The following is a 24,723-nucleotide window of genomic DNA, read 5'->3' as shown; positions in this document are numbered from 1 at the left end:
AAGGGCCCTGGAGGTCCGAGAAAATAATGGTCTGACAATTTACCCAACGCCTGTCACAACAAAGTGCTATAAAGAACAGAGGGCTAGATTTACTAACACTAGCGCAGTTTGCGCTGCGTCCGTTTATGCGAGTTCGGTAATAGCGCACGCTATGCTTCCACAGTTTGCGTAGTATTTATCAACCCTGACACCCATCAGGCAATCAGCGTCTTTCTCCGCCCACCATACCGTAAATTGCGCTGTAGCAAAGCGGTACTTGTGCTATGATATGGCTGAGTGCAGACTGTGATATTCCCACTGCTGATGCTATGACTGTTTGAAATGATCCTGATGCCAATATTTGTAATGTAGCGAGGAGTTTAACAACTGCTGGAATGGGATGTGAACGCTGAGTGGGAGATTCAATTTCATCTTTGATTTCTTCCAGTAACTCTAATATTGCATGTCTGCTTGATCTGTAACGCTAAATGATGTTGTGTTAACTGACAAAGTGATTCTTCTGTTAAAAATATTTTCAGTCTCGCCTATGTCTTCGTCTTGCTCAAATTGCTGTTGCCATTTCACCAGCGGCATAAAGGTCTACGAGGAAACTCGACTGCGGCTGGTTTAAAGAGGCGGAGAATTTCCCCCGCAGAATAGAGGCGCGCTCTTACTGACCGTCTTTGTAAACACCAGGGAATATATAATTAGGTGCACTTTGCGCTTATCCTCCCACCTTTTTGGGTGGAACTCCCACCTTCCCCACGACCCTCCCACGAACGCATATTGAAAGCGCAACTTGTCTCTTCTCGCTCATGTGGCAGACAATCTGCCATTTTACCCAAGTGCGCCCTGTTTGTAAGTAGCCCGCATCGGTTACGTCCGTCTTTGCGACCAATTAGCGCCTGGAAACAGGCGCAAACGGCTTGATAAATCTAGCCCAGAGAGAGAAGGGAAGGACATTTAGGAAATAAGAGACAAAGAGAAATGTGTACAGGTGTTTGTTGTGTCCAGTTGGGAGATATCAACTATTACAGTCTTTTGGGTCGCTGCCCTTCATTTTTCAGCTTTGTCAGTCATTTGCATGAACTTAGATGTCTCCGATGATGAGAATAAACAGGTTACAGACACAGTTAATAAAGTTTTTTCACACTATGAAATTAGGGATGTCCCCATCCCGATCGCAAGTATCGGATCGGAGCCGATATGTGCATTTTTAAACTGATCGGCAGTCACCCTGATTACAGCAGAGCACTCACAAAAATCTTGATTTTGTATGTGAGTTTTACAAAAACATTAGCTGCACTGACTTAAATCTTTTAGTTGCTTTCTTTACTTAGCTATTTTTGTTTTTTGAAACATACATCAGCGACCGCAAGCTTTGCGCTTACTGTCAGATGAGTTTTCCATTCTTGTGAAGTGTAAGAAGTCTTGACCGTGCCATGTAGAGACTAAAGCGGTGTTGTCAGTAATCCCCTCCTCTGAATTTCTTCAGCTTTGTCAGACTGATGCAGGAATTGTCTTTTCCTCCAGTTGACTTACCTCCTGGAGTTTCTGTTTTAATTCTCGGTGATTTAGACTTGCGGTCCCGTTGTCTGTGATGGCTGCCGCTAATCAATTCGAGATCACTCGAGAGGCTTCCCAGAAACCACTTTGACACAGTTTGATTGATGGGATTTTCATCTGCTGATTGGGAGGAAACGCTTAAAAATCTGAAGCTCAGTTCCTGAGTTTGACGACGTTGCTAGGGCTGCAACTAACTAATTGATTTCCTTGTCGAATAATCTCTTGGTTATGTTCTGGATGAATGTATTCGTTGTTTGGTCTCTAAAATGATAGAAAATGGTTAAAAATGTTGTTTCCCAAGATGACATCCTCAAATGTCTTTTGTCCACAACTCAAAGATATTGAGTTTACTGTCAGAGATGAGAGAAGAAACTAGAACAATATTCACATTTAACAAGTTCCACTTTATAGTTCAAGTTCTAAAGGACATTTAGTGTGCAGCAGGATGTCTAAAAAACACATACACAGAGGAAAGCACCACCAGATGCCATACGACCAGCTGACTGGAAGTACAAAGAGTCGTTGCTATGGAGATGATACACCGTCTTGTCTCATTGGTGTAAACTAGCAGGTTTCAGAACGCTGCAGTCTGACGCCTTGGAAGAAGTTGCAAGTTTACACTCGTCTCGTCGCAAATCTTTGATCTGAACTGGACTTAAATAGTAACTACTAGCCAACTATTAAATTAATCGACAACTGTTTAGATATGACAGATTTACCTGTGTAATCTACTGTCCAATCGCATTCTGTGATTGGTTTTGGGGGAAGGAGTGTCTCCATTGATGCGTTGATGTGTGTCCTGTGTTGTGTTTATAATGTATGGCAGATCCAATACAGAATTCGATTGGACAGTAGGCTACACAGGTAAATCTGTCATATTGATAATGGACAGGATAAAAAATTACATAATCACATACTGTAAAAAAATGTGAAGAGATATCAACCAAGTGAATTCAGGTTCCTAATAGCCACAGGAAGGAAAGAATCCCTGGCATGTCTAGTTCTTAACATAGGTGGCATAAAACGGCGAGCTGAGGGGAGCAGATTAAACTCGCCAACGAGTGGGTGATCAGGGCAGTTTAAAATGTGGTTAGCCTTACCCCTGACCCGTCTATCATATATATGTTGCAGCTGTGGTAGCTGTACCCCGACCACCTTAGATGCTACATTTACCAGCTCTGTTAGCTTACGCTTATTGGTCATTGAAAGACCACTGTACCACACCACAATACAAAATGTCAAGACTGATTCAATAAAACACTGGTAGAACAAAGTCCTCAGAGTCCCAACAAGCTGGAATCAGAATTTTTTTTAAAAACTGAAACAGATTAATCGATTATTTAAACAGTTGTCGATTAATTTAACAGTTGGCTAGTAGTTACTCTTTAAGTCCAGTTCAGATCAAAGATTTCCGACAGACGAGTGTAAACTTGCAACATCTTCCAAGGCGTCAGACTGCAGCGTTCTGAAAGCTGCTAGTTTACACCAATGAGACGAGACGGTGTATCATCTCCATGGCAACGACTCTTTGTACTTCCGTTCTAACTTCCAACTTCCAGGCTTTTTTTGTAGCTGAATATATAATTTTTCGCGTCTAAATATGAATGTTGATAACATTAGTGATAGTGAGATGCTTGCTACAGTAACATTTCTAGTAATGAATCGGCGAAAAACACGTTTTATTTCTCTGATTCACGGCGCTGTCCTGGGCGCTCCCTCTCTTCAGTCACTCTCTAACTCGCTCCACCGTACGTGCTCGCAGGCGCACGTTGAGCCTCCGTTAACAGTTTGTAACAGAAATAAAATGGATTATGGATCATTTTATTGCAGCTGACTTCTCTATTGGCTGTAGAAACATTAGACGTCTCTTACGTTCTAAAACCAGCCTCTGGAGACTCGACCAGCTGACTTCTCTATTGGCTGTAGAAACAGGAGACGTCGCTTACGTTCTAAAACCAGCCTCTGGAGACTCCACCAGCTGACTTCTCTATTGGCTGTAGAAACAGGAGACGTCGCTTACGTTCTAAAACCAGCCTCTGGAGACTCCACCAGCTGACTTCTCTATTGGCTGTTGAAACAGGAGACGTCTCTTACGTTCTAAAACCAGCCTCTGGAGACTCGACCAGCTGACTTCTCTATTGGCTGTAGAAACAGGAGACGTCTCTTACGTTCTAAAACCAGCCTCTGGAGACTCCACCAGCTGAGTCGCAGCATCACCATCAGCTGGTTTGAGTCGAGCTGAGACGGCCGGTTCAGACTGCTTTTCTCTACGGTGTTCCAAAACGGTTTCATCTTGTATCGAATCTTTGGTCTGAACCGGGCTTAAGGAACCAAAGATTGGTTCCAATTTATACCGTCTTTCTGCGATTCATAGACAGGGTTTTTTACTGTTGCTTTTCTGTGACTCGTGAGTTGTAAATAAGTGAATCTGCAGAAACTGTTGCTTGCTAATTCAATATGGGAGCGAGCCTCTTAATGCTGCCATTAACAATTAATTACATAATAATATTACTGCGACTGCTTGACATCTGTAGGGCCTCCTCAAGAACCGAGCTGCGTTTAATCATTTTTTCCTCCCTTCAGTTTCCTTTTTGCCTCGGAGCTTTTTCAGTTCATTTGTTGCCAGCTCCGCATCTTCATTTCCTCTTTTCTCCTTCCTGCAAAAAGACCTTGATCGAACTTCCCATTAACACAACTCTCTCAGCGGCGCTGTCTTTTTAAATGCGTCATAGATTAGAAAGGAGATACGTACATGTATGGGTAAAATGTGGCATAAAGAATCTATTTCCAGGCACCCAGTTGGAGAGCGTATCCACAGATCTCTCCTTTTTTAATGTTTCTCATTTTCCTCCTTCAGTAGCAGTAGTGGCTCCCTCTTTCTTTCTGTGAGTGAGATGAGAAAATTAGTATCTGTAGCTATGTTTCCATCCACACATTTTTATCCGAATTAAGTAATATCAAATGAAAAATGCCTTATGGAAACAGTAAAATCTGATAGAATTTCATGAATATCGACTCAAAGGAAATACGTTCGGTCTCATCGGATTTTCTCTTGATCGATATACGGCTTATGCGATAAACGCTGATGGAAACGTTATTTGCCGAATACATTAATGAATTGCGATTAAGTTTTAGGTCATTTTATGGTTGCAACCCGCAATAAAACGAAGAAGAAGTTTCAGTTCATTTCCGCCCAGTATTTCCGCTCTGTTTGCAAAACAAAAACAGATGTAAGCGGACAAACAAGGAGACAAGATACTTTTTTAATTTAATTTACCAGAAAAATCTAAGAAATGCCATCATTTATCAGGAGCTTGCGAAGGAAATGACCAACAAAGGTTACGACAGGGACATTAAACGCTAACGTGAAAAAGCTTAACGTGGTTTAATGTATCTAAACAACGATCAATCATCACCAGATTTATCATGGTCATATCTTGTCATGAACACTTAAGCCTGTCAAAAAAACTAAATCTAAATCCAACGATTATAGAAGTTATCTCACGTTAATGTTCTCTTCATCATTAGCCCTATGGCGAGGGAAAAGCTCAACGTGGTTTAATGTACCTAAACAATGATCAATGATTACCAAATTTCTCTCTCATATTGCTCCTCGTTACCACTGAAAACTGTCAAAAACTCGAACCCAAAGTCCAATTATTATGGACATTATCTGACATTAAGCGTTTCTGCTTCATAGAGCCTATGGAAAAAAGCTTAACATGGTTGAATGTACCTAAACAATGATCAATATCACCAAATTTCTCTCTCATATTACCCCTCATAACCACGGAAAACTGTCAAAAAATCAAACCCAAAATCCAATTATTATGGACGTTATCTGACATAAAGCGTTTCTGCTTCACGGCAGCGGAGCGGCTGGGGGTTGACTCTCCATGGTTCTCATTGGCTTTATAAGTCCTAATGTGAAAAAGCTTAACGTGGTTTAATGTACCTAAACAACGATCAATCATCACCAAAAAAATCTGATCGTTGTTTAGATACATTAAACCACGTTAAGCTTTTTCACGTTAAGCGTTTTAGAATGTCCCTTACGACAAGCCGTGGGACGTCCTGTGGAGTAAATGGAAGGCGCTCCAACAGCGATACACGGCTCAAAAAAGAGAGTTGTCTCTCAGCGGTGCCGGAGGGAAAATATAAGGCAAGTTCCACCTTTTTGATGAGCTGGATCAGATCCTCAGCCAAAGGCCCATCGTAGCTTAGCTTAGCTTCTAATATTAACAACAACAACAACAACTACTTTTCTCTAGCAAAACTTTGTTCGCAAAAGTTTGCTTGAATGTTGTGCGATTCAGTGCAAAAATGAATGGAAACACCTTAAAATGTCTCAAATCAATTCGATATACCAATTTAATCGCAAAACAGCATGTGACGTCATTACGCACAGGTTTTTATTTGCTTTAAAGCCGTTGGATGGAAACACACTTTCACACTCAGCTTTATTCGCATGAGTTTTTTTACCGAACTTCAGATAATTCGATTGACAAGTGGATGGAAACTTAGCTAGTGTCTTTCATTTTTTGCCCAGAGCCAGGCTAGCTGTTTCCCTCTGCCTCCAGTCTTTATGCTAAGCTATGCAAACAACAGCCTGACTTCAGAGTGATAGCCGTCTTCTTATCTCACTCTTGAAAAGAAAGCTAATGAGCGAAGAACATGCCAAATGTTCGATAGCCTAGCGGTTACAAACAGGCCCGGTAGCGAACGACGGATTCACTGTGTTTGTGTTCATCACCATATCGGTGTCCAAAATGTTGATAAAACACTAGAGCAGATATTAAATACATAACAAGTAATACGTTTAAGCACCAAAACGACTAGTTCAGTTTAGGAATAGGGTCCTGGTTTGGATTAAAACCCTCCCAAGGAACAGGCCTCTCGGGGGCGACAGTCCTCGTGATGGCCATCGGTTCATATTGGAGATCTTTTTAGCCCCGCGAATTTATTGGATTGACTGAGTGTTGATTCCAGTTTGCAGCGTGTGTCCGTCCAGTCAGGTTTGTTTTCTCTCTCTCTCTCTCTCTCTCTCTCTCTCTCTCTCTCTCTCTCTCTCTCTCTCACACTCTCTCTCTCACACACACACACACACACACACACACACACACCCCTGCCTTCAGACTAGCTGGCATCCTGCGGCCCCTGCAGGCCTTCTGTTTTCTTTCCTGCTTGCTTTCTTTTTCTTTGTTTCTTTCTTGCTATCTTTCTTTCTTTCTTTCTTGTCTGCTTTCTTTCTTTCTTGCATTCTATCTTTCTCTTTCTTTCTTTATTTCTTGCATTCTATCTTTCTCTCTCTTTCTTTATTTCTTACATTCTTTTTCTTTCCTTTCTTGTCTGCTTTCTTTCTTTCTTGCATTCCAACTTTCTCTTTCTTTCTTTCTTGCATTCTTTCTTTCTCTCTCTTTCTTTCTTTCTTGCGTGCTTTCTTTCGTTCTTGCATTCTGTCTTTCTCTCTTTATTTCTTTCATTCTTTCTCTCTCTTTCTTTCTTTCTTGCCTGCTTTCTTTCTTTTTTTCTTGCTTTCTTTCTTTCTTGCATTCTTTCTTTCTCTCTTTCTTTCTTTCTTTCTTTCTCTCTTTCTTTCTTGTCTGCTTTCTTTCTTTCTTGCACTCCATCTTTCTCTTTCTTTATTTCTTGCATTCTTTCTTTCTCTCTTTCTTTCTTTCTTGCCTTCTTTCTTTCTTGCATTCTGTTTCTCTCTTTCTTTCTTTATTTCTTGCATTCTTTCTCTCTTTTTTTCTTGCTTTCTTTCTTTCTTGCTTTCTTTCTTTCTTGCATTCTTTCTTTCTCTCTTTCTTTCTTGCCTGCTTTCTTTCTTTCTTGCATTCTTTCTTTCTTTCTTGCATGCATTCTTTCTTTCTTTTTTTTTCCTTCTTTCTTGCCCGCTTTTTTTGCTTTCTTTCTTTCTCTTCCTTTATTGCGTGCTTTCTTTCTTCCTTACATTTCTTTTTCGCTTGCTTCAGTGGTGATATCAGTGACAGATAAAGACCGAGTGCCCCGGTGGGTCTGGTAAACCAGACAGGTAACTAAGTGCTGATGTGTCTGAAAGTCTCCTGATGGAGAGGAATCCACCAGGGTTTCATGACTCAAAGGTCACGTTTCATTCAGTTCAATTCAATCTTTGACATCGGTCCAGTATAGAGCGAGATCGCTGCAGTCGGCAGCAAAGAAACAAGCTACAATGTAAGTTAACAGGACAATTGTGCAGCTTGTATTTACCTTCACTAAAGGGCTCTTTTTCCTGCTGACAGGCTCATAGTGTAAAAGTGTCTGACAACATTATGGAAAGGTTTTCTAAGATGGTCGACCTTTCTGTTAAAGAGTAAGATCCTTTTTTTAAACGTAAAATCATCTGTGAAATTGCGTTCGCTAAACCCACCAGACTCCATGTAAATAAACATTAATTTTAGCATCGTAAAATACACTTCATTCAAAGTCAACAGAAACAAAATGTGACTATGAAAAGCCGTTTTGGGTCGTCTTTCCACTTTTCCAACCATCACAACTCTAGTTTTGGTTGAAATAAACACATAGTTTATTGATTTACATGTGACAATATGTTGGCTCTATAAACGCTAAAAATACAGTTTTTTTAAATGGAGTCTGGTGGGTTTAGAGCTAGCAACTTCAGAGCTGTTTCTGATTAAACAGAAAGATCTCAAAGAGGTTTTAAAGGTCTATCTCTGAACGGATCCTTTCCATAATGTTGTCAGACACTTTTATTTTTTTTATTATTAATCTGAGTCTGTCAGCGGCAAAATGAGCACTTTGTGAAGGTAAATACAAGCTGGACAATTGCCCTTAACTTGTAGCTTGTTTCGCTGCTACCGACTGCAGCTGTCTCGCTTAATACTGGACCAATGTCAAAGATTGTTGTTCCCATCAGTCACTTAGACACAAAAACATAGGAAAATAGGTTGAGGTTCCAGGTCCAGGTTGAAAAATACGGTAGTTACTCTTTAATGACATCGTCTCATATCGATCGCGGGCCCCTGAAATGAATCAAATCGAATTTGTATCGTGACAGATACCAGCAATTATCTTATCGCTGTCCAAATAATCAATATAATATTGTATCGTGATAGAACTTGAGATTTACACCCCTAGTAAATATATAGATTACTGTGTATATATAATGGCGTTATGCAGGTGCAGCCGAACAGAACTGAATACATTCGTCACTGCAGTCTTTAATGTTTCTCTCCATTAAACAGCTGATGTGCTTCTGTCTGTGTGAGAAATCAGTTCTCCTCCTGCAGAGAGGAGGAAGGGGAAGCGTCTTCAGACTATAAATAGCAGGGATTGGGGTTAACGGGGAGGGGGGGAGGAGTGTTTTGGGGGTTTGGATTGACGTCATGTTGGTTCCCATACAACCAGCTCTCCAATCCTCTTTATCGCTGTCCTCTGCTTTCCTCTCGTTCCCATCTTTATCAACTTATTCTTTCTCCTCGCTCTCTTCAAATGCTGTCTTTCCTCTGCCTTTCTTTCACTAATGTTAGTTTGGTTCATGTCCATCCTGACAGATTGCTTAAAATGGCTGCTGTGACAGTATGTTTAAAGGGGAACTATTATATAGCCCTTTCAGGTTCATTACTTGCATGCTTTAATGTTCAAAAAACATTTTATCTTTCTCATACTACTACCCATGGCTGCTGCACCTGTATTCACCCTCTGTATGGGACCGTTCTGCTAGAGCGCCTGCCTCTTTAAGCCCCTCCTCCCGAAAAAGCCCAGTCTGCTCTGATTGGCCAGCGTTTTTCCTGGAATCTCCGCTGCGCTCCAGTTTTGTTTCCAGTTGGCAGCTATATCACCAATAAAGGCTTTTAAACCATATACTACACAACCGGACATGTCCCAGCAGTAACGTGACCCCGAAATTGGGGAGAAATTACCAACATTGGCCGCCAAGATTACAGCAATCTGGCGTTGGCATGCAGCTACTTAATAGTTAGCAGTATGCTAACGCCGGATTGCAGTGGAAGTAGCACTTTCTACCGTCAAAAATCACAGATAAAGTCTTCTGAACCAAATACTACCCAATCGGACATGTGTCAGCAGTAATGCGACCAGAACGGTTGGAAATCTGAACGTTTTAGCTCATGGGGATTTCTTTGACATACATTTACCTCATTATTTGAATTATTTGTTTTGGCCATGTTTAACATGAAAATCCGTCATTAAATGATGTAGATATGAGAGAAAATACGGAAAAGCATACAATGTCCGTTTTAAACTGAATTATCGTTGAATACATATACTGATAAGAGCAAATGAGGTTAAACAATGTATCCAGTTAAATTAAATAGCTCACGTTACTGTTCCACCAAAACCAGTTCCTTCCCGAGACTATTTAGCAGATCCACCGTCGCTGCGTCTGGAGCTTAGCGCCGCCCAAGACGATTGTGATTGGTTTAAAGAAATGCAAACAACCCATAGTGTTTTTGTCTCATATCCCAGAATGCATCTGTGGTGTAGCCAGACCTTACTCCACAGCGCTGTGGAGACTACCTGACGATAAACCCCAGTGACTGTCGTGATGATCTCGCTTTTCCTTAAATGCCACAGTGACTTTTGCGTTTCCACGTGAAATGCCTCGTCTATCATGTGTCAACTATTGGATGGATTGTGATCTTGGGGTACAGATATCCGTGCTTCTCGGACGATGGTCAAAATGTGACTTTACCAACACTTTGATTCATGGTCAAATCCCAAAACTAATCACATAATATTGGTAACGGGGCTTTCAATTAACTTTTTTGATCACTAGCCAACATGGCTAGTAGATGTTTAAAGTTACCAGCCAATCACATTTTCCACTAGCCGCATTTTTTTTTTCTTCTTTCCAAACTAAGTTTACGTCTTAATTTCAGCTCCTCTGGTTTGCGTGGCTCTGTTCCGTTCGTCTTCTCCATTTCAGCGCAGCTCGTAATCAATACCACGCACGCTAGGCGCGTAGCTGTCGGCTGTCTGACGTGTCATGACATAGTGTTCATGGGAAATGTAGGATTAGTGCTACAAGCCGTGTTGCCAGATAATGATTACATTGCCAAGCCAAAGACACACAAAACTGCCCAAAACAGGCTGATCTGGAAACACTGACTTGTCGCATCATTTCTGCATCCGGCCAATTCAAAATTCAAACCCTTCGCGTCATTCATCACCGGCCAAATTGGCTAGTAACTTTAAAATGTTATTCGCCAAAGTTAATTTATACCCGCCTTTGGCAGGTTGGGGGCTGTCAAGTTAAAGCTCTGGTTGGTAACGATTGGTACAAAACATTGTACCAGCATAGCATGTTAGCATTGTAATTGTGAGCATATTAGCATGCTTGCTGACATTAGTGTACACAGACTCACAGAGCCTCTAGCATGACTCAGACAATACAGATGTTTTTGTAGCTCCTCTAGCTGGAAGCAGGTAGGGGAATTAGTCAACCTCCAACGTGTGTGTGTGTGTGGGTGTGTGTGTGTGTTTGTTTGCAGACATAAGTAGCAGATGTATGAAATAGCTGAATGTATCTTGAGGCTGCAGGTCGGCTCCCACAGAGATGATTAAATCTGCCATCCTCCATCTGCCGCTCACGCTCATCTGCATGTCTCCAACACACACGTGGTGTTTTCTAAAACCTCTGACCCCGTGTACACCTCATCTCTGTGGCTCCAGCTTTAAGTACATTGGCTTTGCTTCCCCTCTATGCCCTTTTTTTCTCACAATCAATGGTGGGATGTCTCAGGTTTTATCTTCTTGTTTTCCTGCAGTTTTTTTTAATACATCTGATCCTCCTCTGCATCTATCTAATTATATCAGTCTATCTTTATCTCCGAGTCTGCAGGCAGCTCTGTAAACAGTTATACATTAGAGAGAGACGCTGGGCGACTGAACAGGCTGGTAAGGAAAGCTGGCTCTGTTGTCGGCATTGAGCTGGAGTCGCTCACAGCAACTGCAGAGAAACGGACCATGAGTAGGATGCTGGCGATCATGGACAATGACCGCCACCCTCTACACAGCACGTTCTTTAAACAGAGGAGCATGTTCAGTGGCAGACTTCTGTCACTGGCATGCTCAACAGACAGGTTAAGGAGGTCCTTTGTCCCCAGGGACATCCAACTCTTCAATACCACACAAAGGGGGGAGGGGAGAAATGGACTTCTCAGCATGAGCCTGTCTCTCTCAGCCCCTACCACCATTATATCTATGTCTGCTGTACTCCTGACTGTCTTATAGGCTATATTAGCCCTCCTACACAATCTGGACTTTGGTCATAACATATACATCAACTTAATTCCCTGTTATATATTGTTCTTAACATATATATATATATTTATCAAGCAATTCTAATTCTATTATGTTTACATTCTTGTCTTTTCATAGTCATAGTTAATATTTAATAATGAGCTATCGCACTGTTCAATCCCTGCACTGTTCACTTTTGCACTACCACCATTGCACACACTCTACCATAGCACCTTTAACTCTTTAAATTTCTAAGCGATTTTTATATATGTGAGATATATGTGTGTTGTGTAATGGTTGTCTAAGCTACTGGATGCCTACAATTTCCCTTGGGATGAATAAAGTATCTATCTATCTATCGATCTATCTATCTATCTGGGCCGTATGATTAAGGCTTAAAAGATATCAAAGAGCCCCTGTTATTCTCCTTTTCAGCACTATGCACTTTTCAGGGGTTGTTCATGTTGCGAGTTTGTAGGTTTTGAAACCAATGTTGACTGTTGGTGGGAAACTAGAGTCCAACACGCTTTGTTGATCCATCCATCCCCACTGACTCCCCCCTCGTGAGCTTTTATTAAAGGTGCTGTAGGTAGGATTGTGAAGATCCAGGACTTAGCCAAAAAATGATGAACATCGACAACTTCTCAGTCCTTCCCCCCCTTTCTGCTGAAGCCCAAACGGTTTCCTAAGCCCTCCCCCCACAAGGGAGAATGAATGCATGAGCAGTGATTGACACACAGTTAGACACTCCCCCTGGCCCTGATTGGTGCATCTGAACAGGGAGTGGTGGATTTTTGCAAATCCCACTACAGGCTGTAGGTGGAGCCAGAGGAGCTGGCTTTCTTTTTTAAATGACCTGCTTCACGTAGTTCTACTGGAACATAGGGTCAGTTTCAGCAGATATGACAGAAAGTTAGTTTTATAAGTCTTACCTACCGCACCTTTAAGTGAGAATATTAATGATGTTCTTTATGTTTCTTCTGTCGCCAGTCACCTGGACAACCACCACCTGTGGGACCCCAATGAGTTTGCCGTTTCCTGCTTCAGAATCATCATGTACTCCATCCAGGTACAGTACACACATGTTGGGTTAAAAAGTTACTTATGGTTAGGGTAGGCTACTGGGCATAAATTCGATGATAACATTTAGAGCTGCAAAGATTAATCGATTAGTCAACTTTTAAATTAATCGCCAACTATTTTGATAATCGATTAGTCGGTTTGAGTAATTTTATTTTAGGCAAAAGTCAAACTTTTCTGATTCCAGTTTGTTAAATGTGAATATGTTCTAGTTTCTTCTCTCCTCTGGGACAGTAAACTGAATATGTTTGAGTTGTGGACAAAACAAGACATTTGAGGACCTCATCTTCGGCTTTGGGGAAACACTGATTCACATTTTTCACCATTTTCTGACATTTTAGAGACCAGACAACTGATCGATTAATCAAGAAAATAATCAACAGGTTAATCGACTATGAAAATAATTGTTAGTTGCAGACCTAATAACATTTAAGCAAATTGTAATTCAAGTGTTCTGAGAGAAAACTAGACTTCTGCACCTTCTCTTGGCTCTGAATGAAGGCTGAAGATAAGCCCGTGACTTTGGTTACAGGTCATTTCAGAGAGGGAGAGAGAGCGCTCTTATTAGCATCTGAAAATGTGCGTTCACATCCCTTCTGTGACAGGTCTGCTAACCAAAGCTAGCCAGAGGCTCAGGGCTGCAGCTAATTAAATAATTGAACTTGATACCTCTTACAAATACCTTTTGTATAGGTCAAAACCAACGACAAAACCTTCAAAAAAAAAAGGTGACAAACTTCAAAAACTTTGAAAAAAAGTGAACTGAAAAACATTTTGCGTACCCACGTACACGTACCCCCATTTGAGAAGCACTGCTCTAGTGGGCTGGGACTCGTTGGTCTCTAGGAGAACCAGGCAGTGGTTCTTACATATTTGAAATGTATTTAAAGCTGAAGGAGTTATCATTTAAAAACAAATGCCAGCATTTGAAGCAAAGTCCCAACCGCCAGACGAGTGGACATGCATCAGCTACATACAGTAATCTGGACCAGAACTACAGTAATTAGGGCTGCAACTAACGATTATTTTCACTGTCGAATAATCTGTCCATTACGTTCTGGATTAATGGTTTAGTTGTTTGATCTCTAAAATGTCAGAAAATAGATTGTTGCATATTTAGCCATGAATATTTTACAATGTGAAAACAGGTTTTCAGGGACTAATGTTCCTGTATGATTAAAGCTCACAAAATACCTTAATTATTAACGGACTTTGAGCGACACGAACACACACACACAGCCGCAGCTTCTATATAGTTACTATCAGACTGCTGACACATTTATTACTGCTGTCAATTATATTTTCAATCTACACTCATTGATAGCCCAGACCTCCATCCCACCCCCGCTCTCTCTGTCTTTACTCGGTGTGGTTTAATTGGTTGCTCGTCCAGGAGTTCCCAGGTGACTCTGAGGTGCTGCCACAGATAAAACACAATCAAAGGTGCTTGTGTGTGCGTGTGTGTGTCCTGTTTCTGTGTGTGTGTGTGCGTGTGTGTGTGTGCAAGTGAGCGACTGTGTGTGCCCCGTTTCTGTGTGTGTGTGTGAGAGAGAGAGTGTGCGACTGAGTGAGTGTGTGTCCTGTTTCTGTGTGTGTGTGTGTGTGTGAGTGAGAGAGTGTGCAAGTGAGTGAGTGTATGTCCTGTTTCTGTGTGTGTGTCCTGTTTCTCTGTGTGTGTGTGTGTGTGTGTGTGTGTGTGTGTGTCCTGTTTCTCTGTGTGTGTGTGTGTGTGTGTTCTGTTTCTCTGTGTGTGTGTGTGTGTGTGTCCTGTTTCTTTGTGTGTGTGTGTGTGTGTGTGTGTGTGTGTGTGTGTGTGTGTTTTTGTGTGTGTGTGTGTGTGTGTGTGTGTGTGTGTGTTGATGCCACTGTGTGCATGTGTCTTGTCTGTTTTTTGTGTGTGCACTGTGTGAGTGTGTTACAGGAATTGACAGAGTTTTGTCTCTCTGATCTGTCCCGGGGGAGGGGGGGGTTGGTTCTGCAGAAACGTAGTCCAACGTTCTGCTCTCAGGAGGACGACAAAGTTAGGACCATTTTAAAAGAGAAATCCATCTGAAAGCAGCTGCCGGTGGTGGTTTTTAATGTCCGAGGTCTAGCTGAGATCCGGCAGCTCCAGGGACATTTTCAAGGACCTGAAACATTAGCGGGAAAATTGACCAGGATGCACTGCAGTTATCTTACTTTTTAATTGCCAAAGCACTTCACAAATTTTTGCCACATTATTTAACATTTTAAAAATGTTTACCCAGCAGAAAGACAGTGTGCTGGATTTCTGCTTCCTTCTCAGTTTAAATTAGCCTGGCTCCGCCCTCCTACGTACTCCCGCTCAATTTTCCTTCAGTACACTGTCTGGGTTTGTGGTATATTTGCAGTTTTTCTCCGGCCAATCTTTAGTCAGCGAACAGAGGGAGTGGCTGAGAACAATGACGTTGAGGACGTGTGCTAGAAAGATGCGAGCGAAGCCATTCGGTCCGTTGTGGCAACGCTGCCGAATATCCAGAAGTTAAAGCCCGAGCAAGACCAATCTTTGCTGAGTTGTGTTGGTAGCCATGATGTTGTAGCCCTCCTCCCCACGGGGTTCAGGAACAGTTTGATTTTCCAGCTCGCTCCGTTAGTGGTGAAGGAGTTGGCTAAGGCTAACGCTAGCGATGCTAAGCCGACGTCACAACCAAACGTTAGCGATTGGTTACGGTAGATCCAGAGTGGCTCTGGGCAGATCCAATAGTTTTAAACTTAAACTGAGTACCCACCTTCAAGGAAGTTAACACTTGTCAATGGAGAGTGGCCAGACTCTCTGTACAAATTAAATGGACCAGAGTCTGGTAGGAACTGGCTAGTGTACCAGAGTCTGGTAGGACCAGGATAATGTACCAGAGTCTGGTAGGACCAGGCTAGTGTACCAGAGTCTGGTAGGACCAGGCTAGTGTACCAGAGTCTGGTAGGACCAGGTTAATGAACCAGAGTCTGGTAGGACCAGGCTATGTAGGACCAGGCTAGTGTACCAGAGTCTGGTAGGACCAGGCTAATGGACCAGAGTCTAATAGGACCAGGCTAGTATACCAGATCTGGTAGGACCATGCTAGTGTACCAGAGTCTGGTAGGACCAGGCTAGTGTACCAGAGTCTGGTAGGACCAGGCTTATGTACCAGAGTCTGGTAGGACCAGGCTAAGTTGAAATATTTGCAAATAATTAACCTAAGATTTACTTTCTGATCTGGAGCAGCTGACAAAGCGGCCAGTCCCATTCCAGCTCTGATCAGATTCGTGCAGAGGGACGCGTCTTGAATCCTCTTTGTCTCTGTGTCTTTGGTCCAGGCTCAGCACTCCCACCACGTCATCCAACAGGTTCTGAATCACCTGGACACCCACAACAAGAACACGCCGCGGGCCCGCGCCGGCATCGTCCAGGTCCTCCTGGAGACGGTGGCCATCGCCGCCAAAGGCTCAGTGGGTGAGTTACAGCAGCAATCTCAATCAATCAATCAATCTTTATTTATAGAGCACTTTCAAGTTGACTTAAGGGCTGTACAGAAGATTAATAAAAGACATAAAGTACATCACTCACACAGGCATAAAATAAAATAAAAAGAGGGGAAGACAGCCATACAATCAAATAATAAAATCTAAAAGAAAACGTGTGGTTTCCAAGGAGAAGAGGTGGGTTTTAAGAAGAGATTTAAAAACACACAAAACATGTCTGTACACTTTTACTGAACAAAGTGCTCAAAACACAACATTTACTTACTTTCTTAAGATATAAAGATATCAGAAAGTTGTTTGCTTTGGTCCCAACTTTGAGCAATAGACAGTTATCACGAGCTCCCAGGTTTGATACCCAAATTTGTCAGACTAAATACATTTTTAACCCAGACATCCACCTACATCAGTCTCTCAGTTAGATTTTTTTTCCGTTTGGCAACAAAGTCACATGAACATAAAGTGGAAACGGAGAATAAAGGTGTTTAAAAAGGCACTGATGTGTTTTTATCTCACTTTTATCTGTCCTCCATTCTGTGGTTTCGTTCCCCTGAAGTGGTTGTACGTGCTAATTGGCTAATAATTAAACAAGCTTGAAGTTTAACACCTTTTGAGAAGAGAATGAATTTCTTCCGTTCCACTTCTTTTCGGCTGCTTGTCCGGGGGGCCGTGTCACGGTGGTCCTCCTGGGAGATCTGGGCCAAGCCAAATGAGATATATCATCTCTCAAACGTGTTTTGGGTCACCTCTGGGGAAACCCCCCAAAGGAAGGCACCCAGGGGACATCCTGATCCGATGCCAGAACCAACTCACCTGGGAGCAAGGAGTACCGGGTCTACCCTAAACCTCCATCTGGATTTCTGAGCTCCTTACCCTATCTCTAAGGCTACGTTTACATCGCTACGTTTTGGTTTGAAAACAAATATATTTTGCTACGTTTCCCCCTCTCATTCCCCCTTCTCTGGCGTTTCCCCCTCTCATTCCACCTGCTCTGGCGTTTTCCCCTCTCATTCCTCCTGCTCTGGCTTTTCCCCAACTCATTCCCCCTGCTCTGGCGTTTCCCCCTCTCATTCCCCCTGCTCTAGCGTTTCTCCCTCTCTTTCCCCCTGCTCTGGCGTTTCCCCCTCTCATTCCCCCTGCTCTAGCATTTCTCCCTCTCATTCCCCCTGCTCTAGCATTTCTCCCTCTCTTTCCCCCTGCTCTGGTGTTTCCCCCTCTCATTCCCCCTGCTCTGGCGTTTCCCCCTCTCTTTCCCCCTGCTCTGGTTTTTCCCTCTCTTTCCCCCTGCTCTGGTGTTTCCCCCTCTCCATTCCCCCCTGCTCTGGTGTTTCCCCCTCTCTTTCCCCTGCTCTGGCGTTTCCCTCTCTCATTCCCCCTGCTCTGGCGTTTCTCCCTCTCTTTCCCCCTGCTCTGTCGTTTCCCCCTCTCATTCCCCCTGCTCTGGCGTTTCCCCCTCTCATTCCCCCTGCTCTGGCGTTTCCCCCTCTCATTCCCCCTGCTCTGGTGTTTCCCCCTCTCATTCCCCCTGCTCTGGTGTTTCCGAGCCCCTAAACCGGAGACATTAGGAAACTCTTCTGACCCGTTTTGGTTGGTAATCTGCGGGGTTGTGTTTCAGTCTCAACGGCCGCAAACGGAGACCTTTGGCAACACCGACGCTGACGCCAACGTTTCGCCGGCTGATTAGGTCTTTAAACATTAAATGAAAGCTATTTCAAAATCTATAGTACAAAGAAAACTGATGAAGCCGATTTGGGTCAACAAAATGACGTCCCGTTCTGTGAGACTAAACTACTAATGTTACCAAGGCTACAACTACCAGCAACGGGCGGAGTCTCCACGCTGCCTCCTGTTTATGTCCAGTATACCAGAATGTTGATGAGATATGTAGGTCTGGGCGTGTTAGTTTAAACAGAGATTAGTTCTTCTGCTGGAGATAAAAACACTTGTGTACACGGAGATCACTTTCGGCTCAAAACTCACTTCAAAACTAAAATGTAGAGATGTAAATGTAGCCCTAGGGTGCTTCCCTCCTGGCCCTGTGGCACCTGTTCTGAGAAGACTTCCGGGTCAACCAATGCAGAAAGGCCTCTTCTTTATCCTCGAAGGCCTCCTTCACCCCACCTCCACCTCCCCTCATCAGCAACATGTTCTCCTCCTGGGAGATCTGGGCCAAGCCAGAGGAGATATAGAATCTCTCCATCACCTGGGACGCCTGGTGTCCGTGAAAAAACCTCCACAGGGAGGGCTGATTCATGCAGCGGGGTCTGTCAATCAAAGTCTAGCCCCTCACCTGGGACCAGTTTCTCTTGGGAGACCCTACCAGGAGCTATTGCCCTTGACAACCCAGCTGCCAGAGTCCCAGTAACGCACAAACCCCTCCGCCGCAAAAAGGGGGTTGATTGTCAGAGAGGGAATAGAAATAAATGAACAAAAACAAGTTCACTTAATTTTAAATTCTGTGCTAAATGAAAGTGATATGTTCCGCTGAGGTGAGTTTATTTAAATCTGAGAAAGAATTAAACCTTTTTACGTTACATTAAATTCACTGACGCTTTTATCCAAAGCGACTTACAATAAGTGCATTTAACCGTGAAGATACCAACCAAAATTGCCAGAATCATACTCTATTTATACGTTTTCTTTGTCATCTTTTCATGGACAGAGATGCATCTGAACAGGGGAGGTTTTTTTTGTCTAAATATGTGTTGTGAGTTTCTATTGTCCTGATGTCAGTGGGAAGCTTGTTCCGCCATTGTGGCGCCAAGACAACGCACAGTCGGGAACATGCCAACATTTTGTATTTAATTCCTCCAACCTGTGTTTGTACTGCGTCCCCCTGGAAACGCAACAACCTTCCTCCTGGATAGGAATGATTCCCGAGACCAAAAGAAGTGATGGGTTCACCTTTGAAAGTGAAAACACGACTCCTCCCCGTCTGTGGCTCGGTACAGTATGACAGTGTGGTTAGATTTAAAGTGGATGTATAGAGCAGTTTCTGTAGCCTTCCCCTCCCTCCCACACACACCTGGCATTTACAAGCGTCATGGGTAATCTTAGTCTGTCTGTATTTATCTACATACTGCAGAAACACTCTTTTTCGAGAGTCCTGGCCAAAATTGCAGCACAAAGATGACCAAGTAAAGTAAGAGAAATGTCAAATGCAAGCCTGAAATATAATAAACTCTTGCACAAAGCGAATCTGAGCTCATTTGTATTCCAGCTCAGTCAGACCGTGACACAATGTGGGAATGAGATGCATGTTAATGCCAGGTGAACACAATGTCTCTGTTTGTACCAACAGATCTTAATATTAACGTGTCAACATACACCGAGTGACCACAAAGACAGAAACGTCTGAATGATGGAGTAGAATCCAATACAACAGCCCTGCCATGAATAACAGAAACACAAATGGTCTCACTTCTCTAGTGCTATCCATCCATGCAGATAGTTCAAGAGGTTTTTAGCTTTCACAGTCAATTAAATCGACATAATTTAGTCTGTAGTGCTCACAGCATTGAATAATAACATTTAACAATATGGAAACACCACAAACTGATATGGAATTTGGGTGAACCCTTTAAATGTTAGAAAATAGTATTTCTTTGGTATTTTTTTAAAACTACATACAGTATATATTATACTGTATATATATTGAAAGGTGTTTGTAATATTTGGTTTATCTCATTTACACATGACGGAGCAAAAGTATTAGAAACTTGGGGAACTATAATCCATTCCAGTACAAAAGTACTATACTGTTGGATTCAATACAAAGTACTTTACAGGTGTTTCTGTTTTTCTCATTATCCAGTAAATTGGTACCCTGGAAATCCAGTTGTCTCATGAGAGCACAATTTGAATTTGCTCAGTGAGTCACTGTGGCATTCAGTAATGATGCTAATTAACATCGGTGTATCTGATATAGGTGGGCCAGAGGCGAGCTAAACAGATGATGACAGCGCTGCGACGTCCAAGTCATTAGTAAACATTGCAAGATGACTACGGATGAACACCAGTTGTTTGAAACGGCTTTGGCGGCTACAATGAACGAGATAGACTTGGCTTTTTATCTAAAAGAGAAACAGAAGACGGCGCTCCAATCATTCCTTTGCAAGAAGGACGTTTTTGCTGTTTTGCCGACCGGATACGGCAAGAGTTGATTCTACCAGTTAGCTCCACTGGTAGTTAAGAGTTTAATCTACCAGTTAGGTCCGCTGGTAGTTAAGAGTTTAATCTGCCAGTTAGCTCTGCTGGTAGCTAAGAGTTTAATCTACCAGTTAGCTCTGCTGATAGCGAAGAGTTTAATCTACCAGTTAGTTCTGCTGGTAGCTAAGAGTTTAATCTACCAGTTAGCTCTGCTGATAGCGAAGAGTTTAATCTACCAGTTAGCTCCGTTGGTAGCTAAGAGTTTAATCTACCAGTTAGCTCCGCTGGTAGCTAAGAGTTTAATCTACTATCTGAAAGCTAAGCGTATGGGGCTCTGGATACGTCACTCCGTGTATTGTTGTGATTGGTCATAGTGTTATCCAATTGCGTGCAGTGAGATTTTCAAATGCATGCTTGGTGCCGCCCCTTGAGTTGGGCCCTTTTCATTACTCAGTGCCAGAACCTTAATCTTTCGGATTTTGGTCTGGATTTCCAGGCTAGTAAACTGTTATAACACCACTGACAAATCCACTTTAAAGTATCTCCAGCAGCGAGTCTGAATATGTGGGGGGGAAGTTTCTGATTCCGATCAAGTTGTGTTTTTGTGGCTGGGAGTTGGTGCTGTAGAATAGCAGAGGAACGTGATGCTGTACCTAGATCTCTGTAAATGTTTCCTTTGTAGATTCAATGTTAAAAGACCTTTTTGGAAACTCTTTCATTTAGCATGTAGCAGATGAGAAGATGGATATCTGTTGCAGCTATGTGTCTAGTAGAGTTGTATCTAAGGTGTGTTTAGTAGGGCTGGGGGCGATATGGAGAAAATCAGATATCACGATATTCTTGACCAAATACCTTGATATCGATTTTGCGACGATATTCTAGGGTTGACAATTGGTGCTTTAACAAAATATCTTCACACTTAGATTTTTGATGAATAATCATCAGTAATGTGGAAATAATGACTAAGTGGGGAAAAGTCAAATAATAGAACAGCTAGAACAGTCTGGTAAGTTCAGAAAATGACATCACTTTACTGTAATGCAGCCTTTAAAACCAGGAAAAAACAACACTTATGTCATATCACGATATTACGATATCCAAATATCCAAAATCTAAGAAGAAATCTAGTCTTGTATCATGATATCGATATAATATCAATATATTGCCCAGCCCCAGTGTTTAGCCTAGTTTAGCATACAGACTGCAAGCAGAAAGAGAAAGTTAGCCTAACTATCTTAAATGAAACGATACGTCTTCCGACATCTACCAGGTCTGTCTGGCTTAGATGTTGTATCTTTGTTGTTTATTAAACAGACAGAAACAAATATATTTTAACAAATCCCAGGTTACTATAAATTTGCATGATAGCTTAAGTGGTTTAAGTATTACAATTTTGCAACATGTTTTCTACCAGAATAAGGGATGATTTAATGAGAATACGTCTCCATAACAGCAGGCGGCGTTACTCTGTATTGTTGCCCAAGAAATGAAAACCGGCAGCTGATTGGACGAACGCGTCACATGGGTTTGTTTTCTCCGGAAATTCAAAGCCAGACTGTCATGGCGGCTCGTTCAGAATACGATCTCATATTGTACTAAAATAGTTCACCAAAACATGTTTCTGAAAACATTTTAAGCCAGAAATAGGCCGTGCAGTTGCTGAATCTGTCTTCATTTCAGATCAACAAAGGTCAGTTTAAAAGATTTTCCTCAGATTTTGAGAGACTCTAGTCACCTCATTCCGCTCCCCGTTTCCAGGTGAGTCCCGACTGGCCTGCCTCCGACTGAACAGGTCAGGTCGGCCAAAATGAAGGCCGACGGCCCCTCAGACGGACGACAGCACAGGACACACCGAATAGACTCGAGTCACTGACCTCGCCAGACTGTCCCACGGCCGATTATGGGCTTGGTGTGTCTCAGGCTTAAGAGGTGAAATGGCACAGAAAGGAGTTCAGCTGGACCGGGAAATTTTCTCTTGTTCCATCGGTCTGGATCTTCTGAAGGATCCGGTGACTACTTCTTGTGGACACAGCTACTGCATGAACTGTATAAAAAGCCACTGGGATGGAGAGGATCGTAAGAAAATCTACAGCTGTCGTCAGCGCATGCAGATGTTCACACCGAGGCCTGTCCTGCTGACAAACACCATGTTAGCAGTTTAAGTGGAGGAACTGAAGAAGACTGGACTCCAAGCTGGTCCTGGTGATCACTGCTATGCTGGAGCTGAAGATGTGGCCTGTGATGTCTGCACTGGGAGGAACCTGAAAGCCCTCAAGTCCTGTCTGGTGTGTCTGGCTTCTTTCTGCGAGAAACACCTTCAGCCTCATTATGACGCAGCTCCGTTAAAGAAACACAAGCTGGTGGAGCCGTCCAATAATCTCCAGGAGAACATCTGCTCTCGTCATGATGAGGTGATGAAGATTTTCTGCCGTACTGATCAGCAGTGCATCTGTTCTCTCTGCTCTGTGGATGAACACAAAGGCCACGACACAGTCTCAGCTGCGGCAGAAAGGACTGAGAGGCAGAAAAAGCTCCAGAGGAGTCGAAAAAACATCCAGCAGAGAATCCAGGACAGAGAGAAAGATGTGAAGCTGCTTCAACAGGAGGTGGAGGCTATCAATCGCTCTGCTAATAAAGCAGTAAAGGACGGTGGGAAGATCTTCACTGAGCTGATCCGTCTCATGGAGAAAAGAAGCTCTGATGTGAAGCAGCAGGTCAGATCGCAGCAGGAAACTGAAGTGAGTCGAGTCAAAGAGCTTCAGGAGAAGCTGGAGCAGGAGATCACTGAGTTGAAGAGGAAAGACGCTGAGCTGAAGAAGCTCTCGCACACAGAGGATCACACCCAGTTTCTACACAACTACCCCTCACTGTCACCACTCAGCCAATCTACATCCAGCATCAATATCCGTCCTAGGCGCTACTTTGAGGACGTGACTGCGGCCGTGTCAGAAGTCAGAGATAAACTACAGGAGATTCTCAGACAAAAGTGGACAATCATCTCAGGGACTGAACTGGCTGTTTTACTGCCACAGCCAAAGCCCGAAACCAGAGCTGACTTCTTAGAATATTCACGTGAAATCACACTGGATCCAAACACAGCACACCCACGGCTGTTATTATCTGAGGGGAACAGAAAAGCTGCATCAGTCTTATTTTAGTCACCCAGACAGATTCACCAGCTGGTGGAAGGTCCTGAGTAGAGAGAGTCTGACTGGATGTTGTTACTGGGAGGTGGAGTGGAGAGGTTATGGAGTTTATGTAGCAGTCGCGTACAAGAATATCAGAAGAGACGGGCTCTTGGATGAATGTGCATTTGGATGGAATGACAAATCTTGGGCGTTAGATTCTTTCGAAGACCATTTTTGGCACAACAATGTCCAAACTCGCGTCTCAGGTCCTGTGTCCTCCAGAGTAGGAGTGTACCTGGATCACAGTGCAGGTACTCTGTCCTTCTACAGAGTCTCTGAAACCATGACTCTCCTCCACAGAGTCCAGACCACATTCACTAACCCGCTCTATGCTGGATTTCGGCCTATCACTCCTGGAGACATCTTTGAGTTGTGTGAACTGAAATAGACAGAAGACATCTTGGGCCCTATTTTAACGGTCTAAGCGCACGGCGTGAAGCGCCTGGCGCAGGTGCGTTTTAGGGCTTGTCCAAATCCACTTTTGCTAGTTTGACGGTGGAAAAAAGGGTCCGGGCCCATGGTTCAAAAGGGTTGTACTTAGTGTCTTCATTAATCAGAGGTGTGTTTTGGGCGTAACATGCAATCAACCAATCAGAGATCATCTCCCATTCCCTTTAAAAGCCAGGCGCGTTTGGGCCTTGGAGCATTGCTGTTATGATGGAGGATTTGCACCGTAATATTTTTATTTGTAATCTTTTGCATGTGTGTGTGCTGCTGTGCGTCCCTGTGTGTGTAACAAGTATAGTGTGCGCGCACTGTGCACAAACATATTTGCATTTTACTAATGCTCTGTTAAAATAACAATGAAATGCTGCGCTATTGACTTTAGACCAGGTTTTTGTTGGTCAATGGCACGATCACTTCCCGCTGCCTCAAGATAGCAATACGCCCAGATTGCACCTGAACACACCTCCCTGTAAGACCAGCATGCCCAGAATGCACCTGAATACACCTCCCTGTAAGACCAGCACGCCCAGAATGCACCTGAACACACCTCCCTGTAAGACCAGCACGCCCAGAATGCACCTGAATACACCTC

At 43.1% G+C, this 24,723-nt stretch overlaps 1 protein-coding gene and 1 pseudogene across 4 annotated transcripts in view; both read left to right on the top strand.

Moving 5' to 3' along the window:
* Positions 1 to 24,723, top strand: part of efr3a (EFR3 homolog A (S. cerevisiae)) — a 168,594-nt gene that overhangs the window by 114,711 nt on the left and 29,160 nt on the right. For 3 of the 4 annotated variants that reach the window (XM_039815921.1, XM_039815920.1, XM_039815923.1), the window contains 3 exons: positions 12,784 to 12,862; positions 16,186 to 16,321; positions 19,215 to 19,292. In XM_039815921.1, coding sequence (XP_039671855.1) covers positions 12,784 to 12,862; positions 16,186 to 16,321; positions 19,215 to 19,292 — 293 coding nt within the window. The remainder of the gene's footprint in view (positions 1 to 12,783; positions 12,863 to 16,185; positions 16,322 to 19,214; positions 19,293 to 24,723) is intronic. The other variant, XM_039815922.1, reaches the window with a different exon arrangement.
* LOC120568409 lies at positions 22,298 to 24,083 on the top strand (annotated as a pseudogene).

Source organism: Perca fluviatilis, chromosome 11 (assembly GCF_010015445.1).
Source record: "Perca fluviatilis chromosome 11, GENO_Pfluv_1.0, whole genome shotgun sequence".
Lineage (NCBI taxonomy): Eukaryota > Metazoa > Chordata > Actinopteri > Perciformes > Percidae > Perca > Perca fluviatilis.
This window is presented reverse-complemented; position numbering and strand designations above follow the sequence as displayed.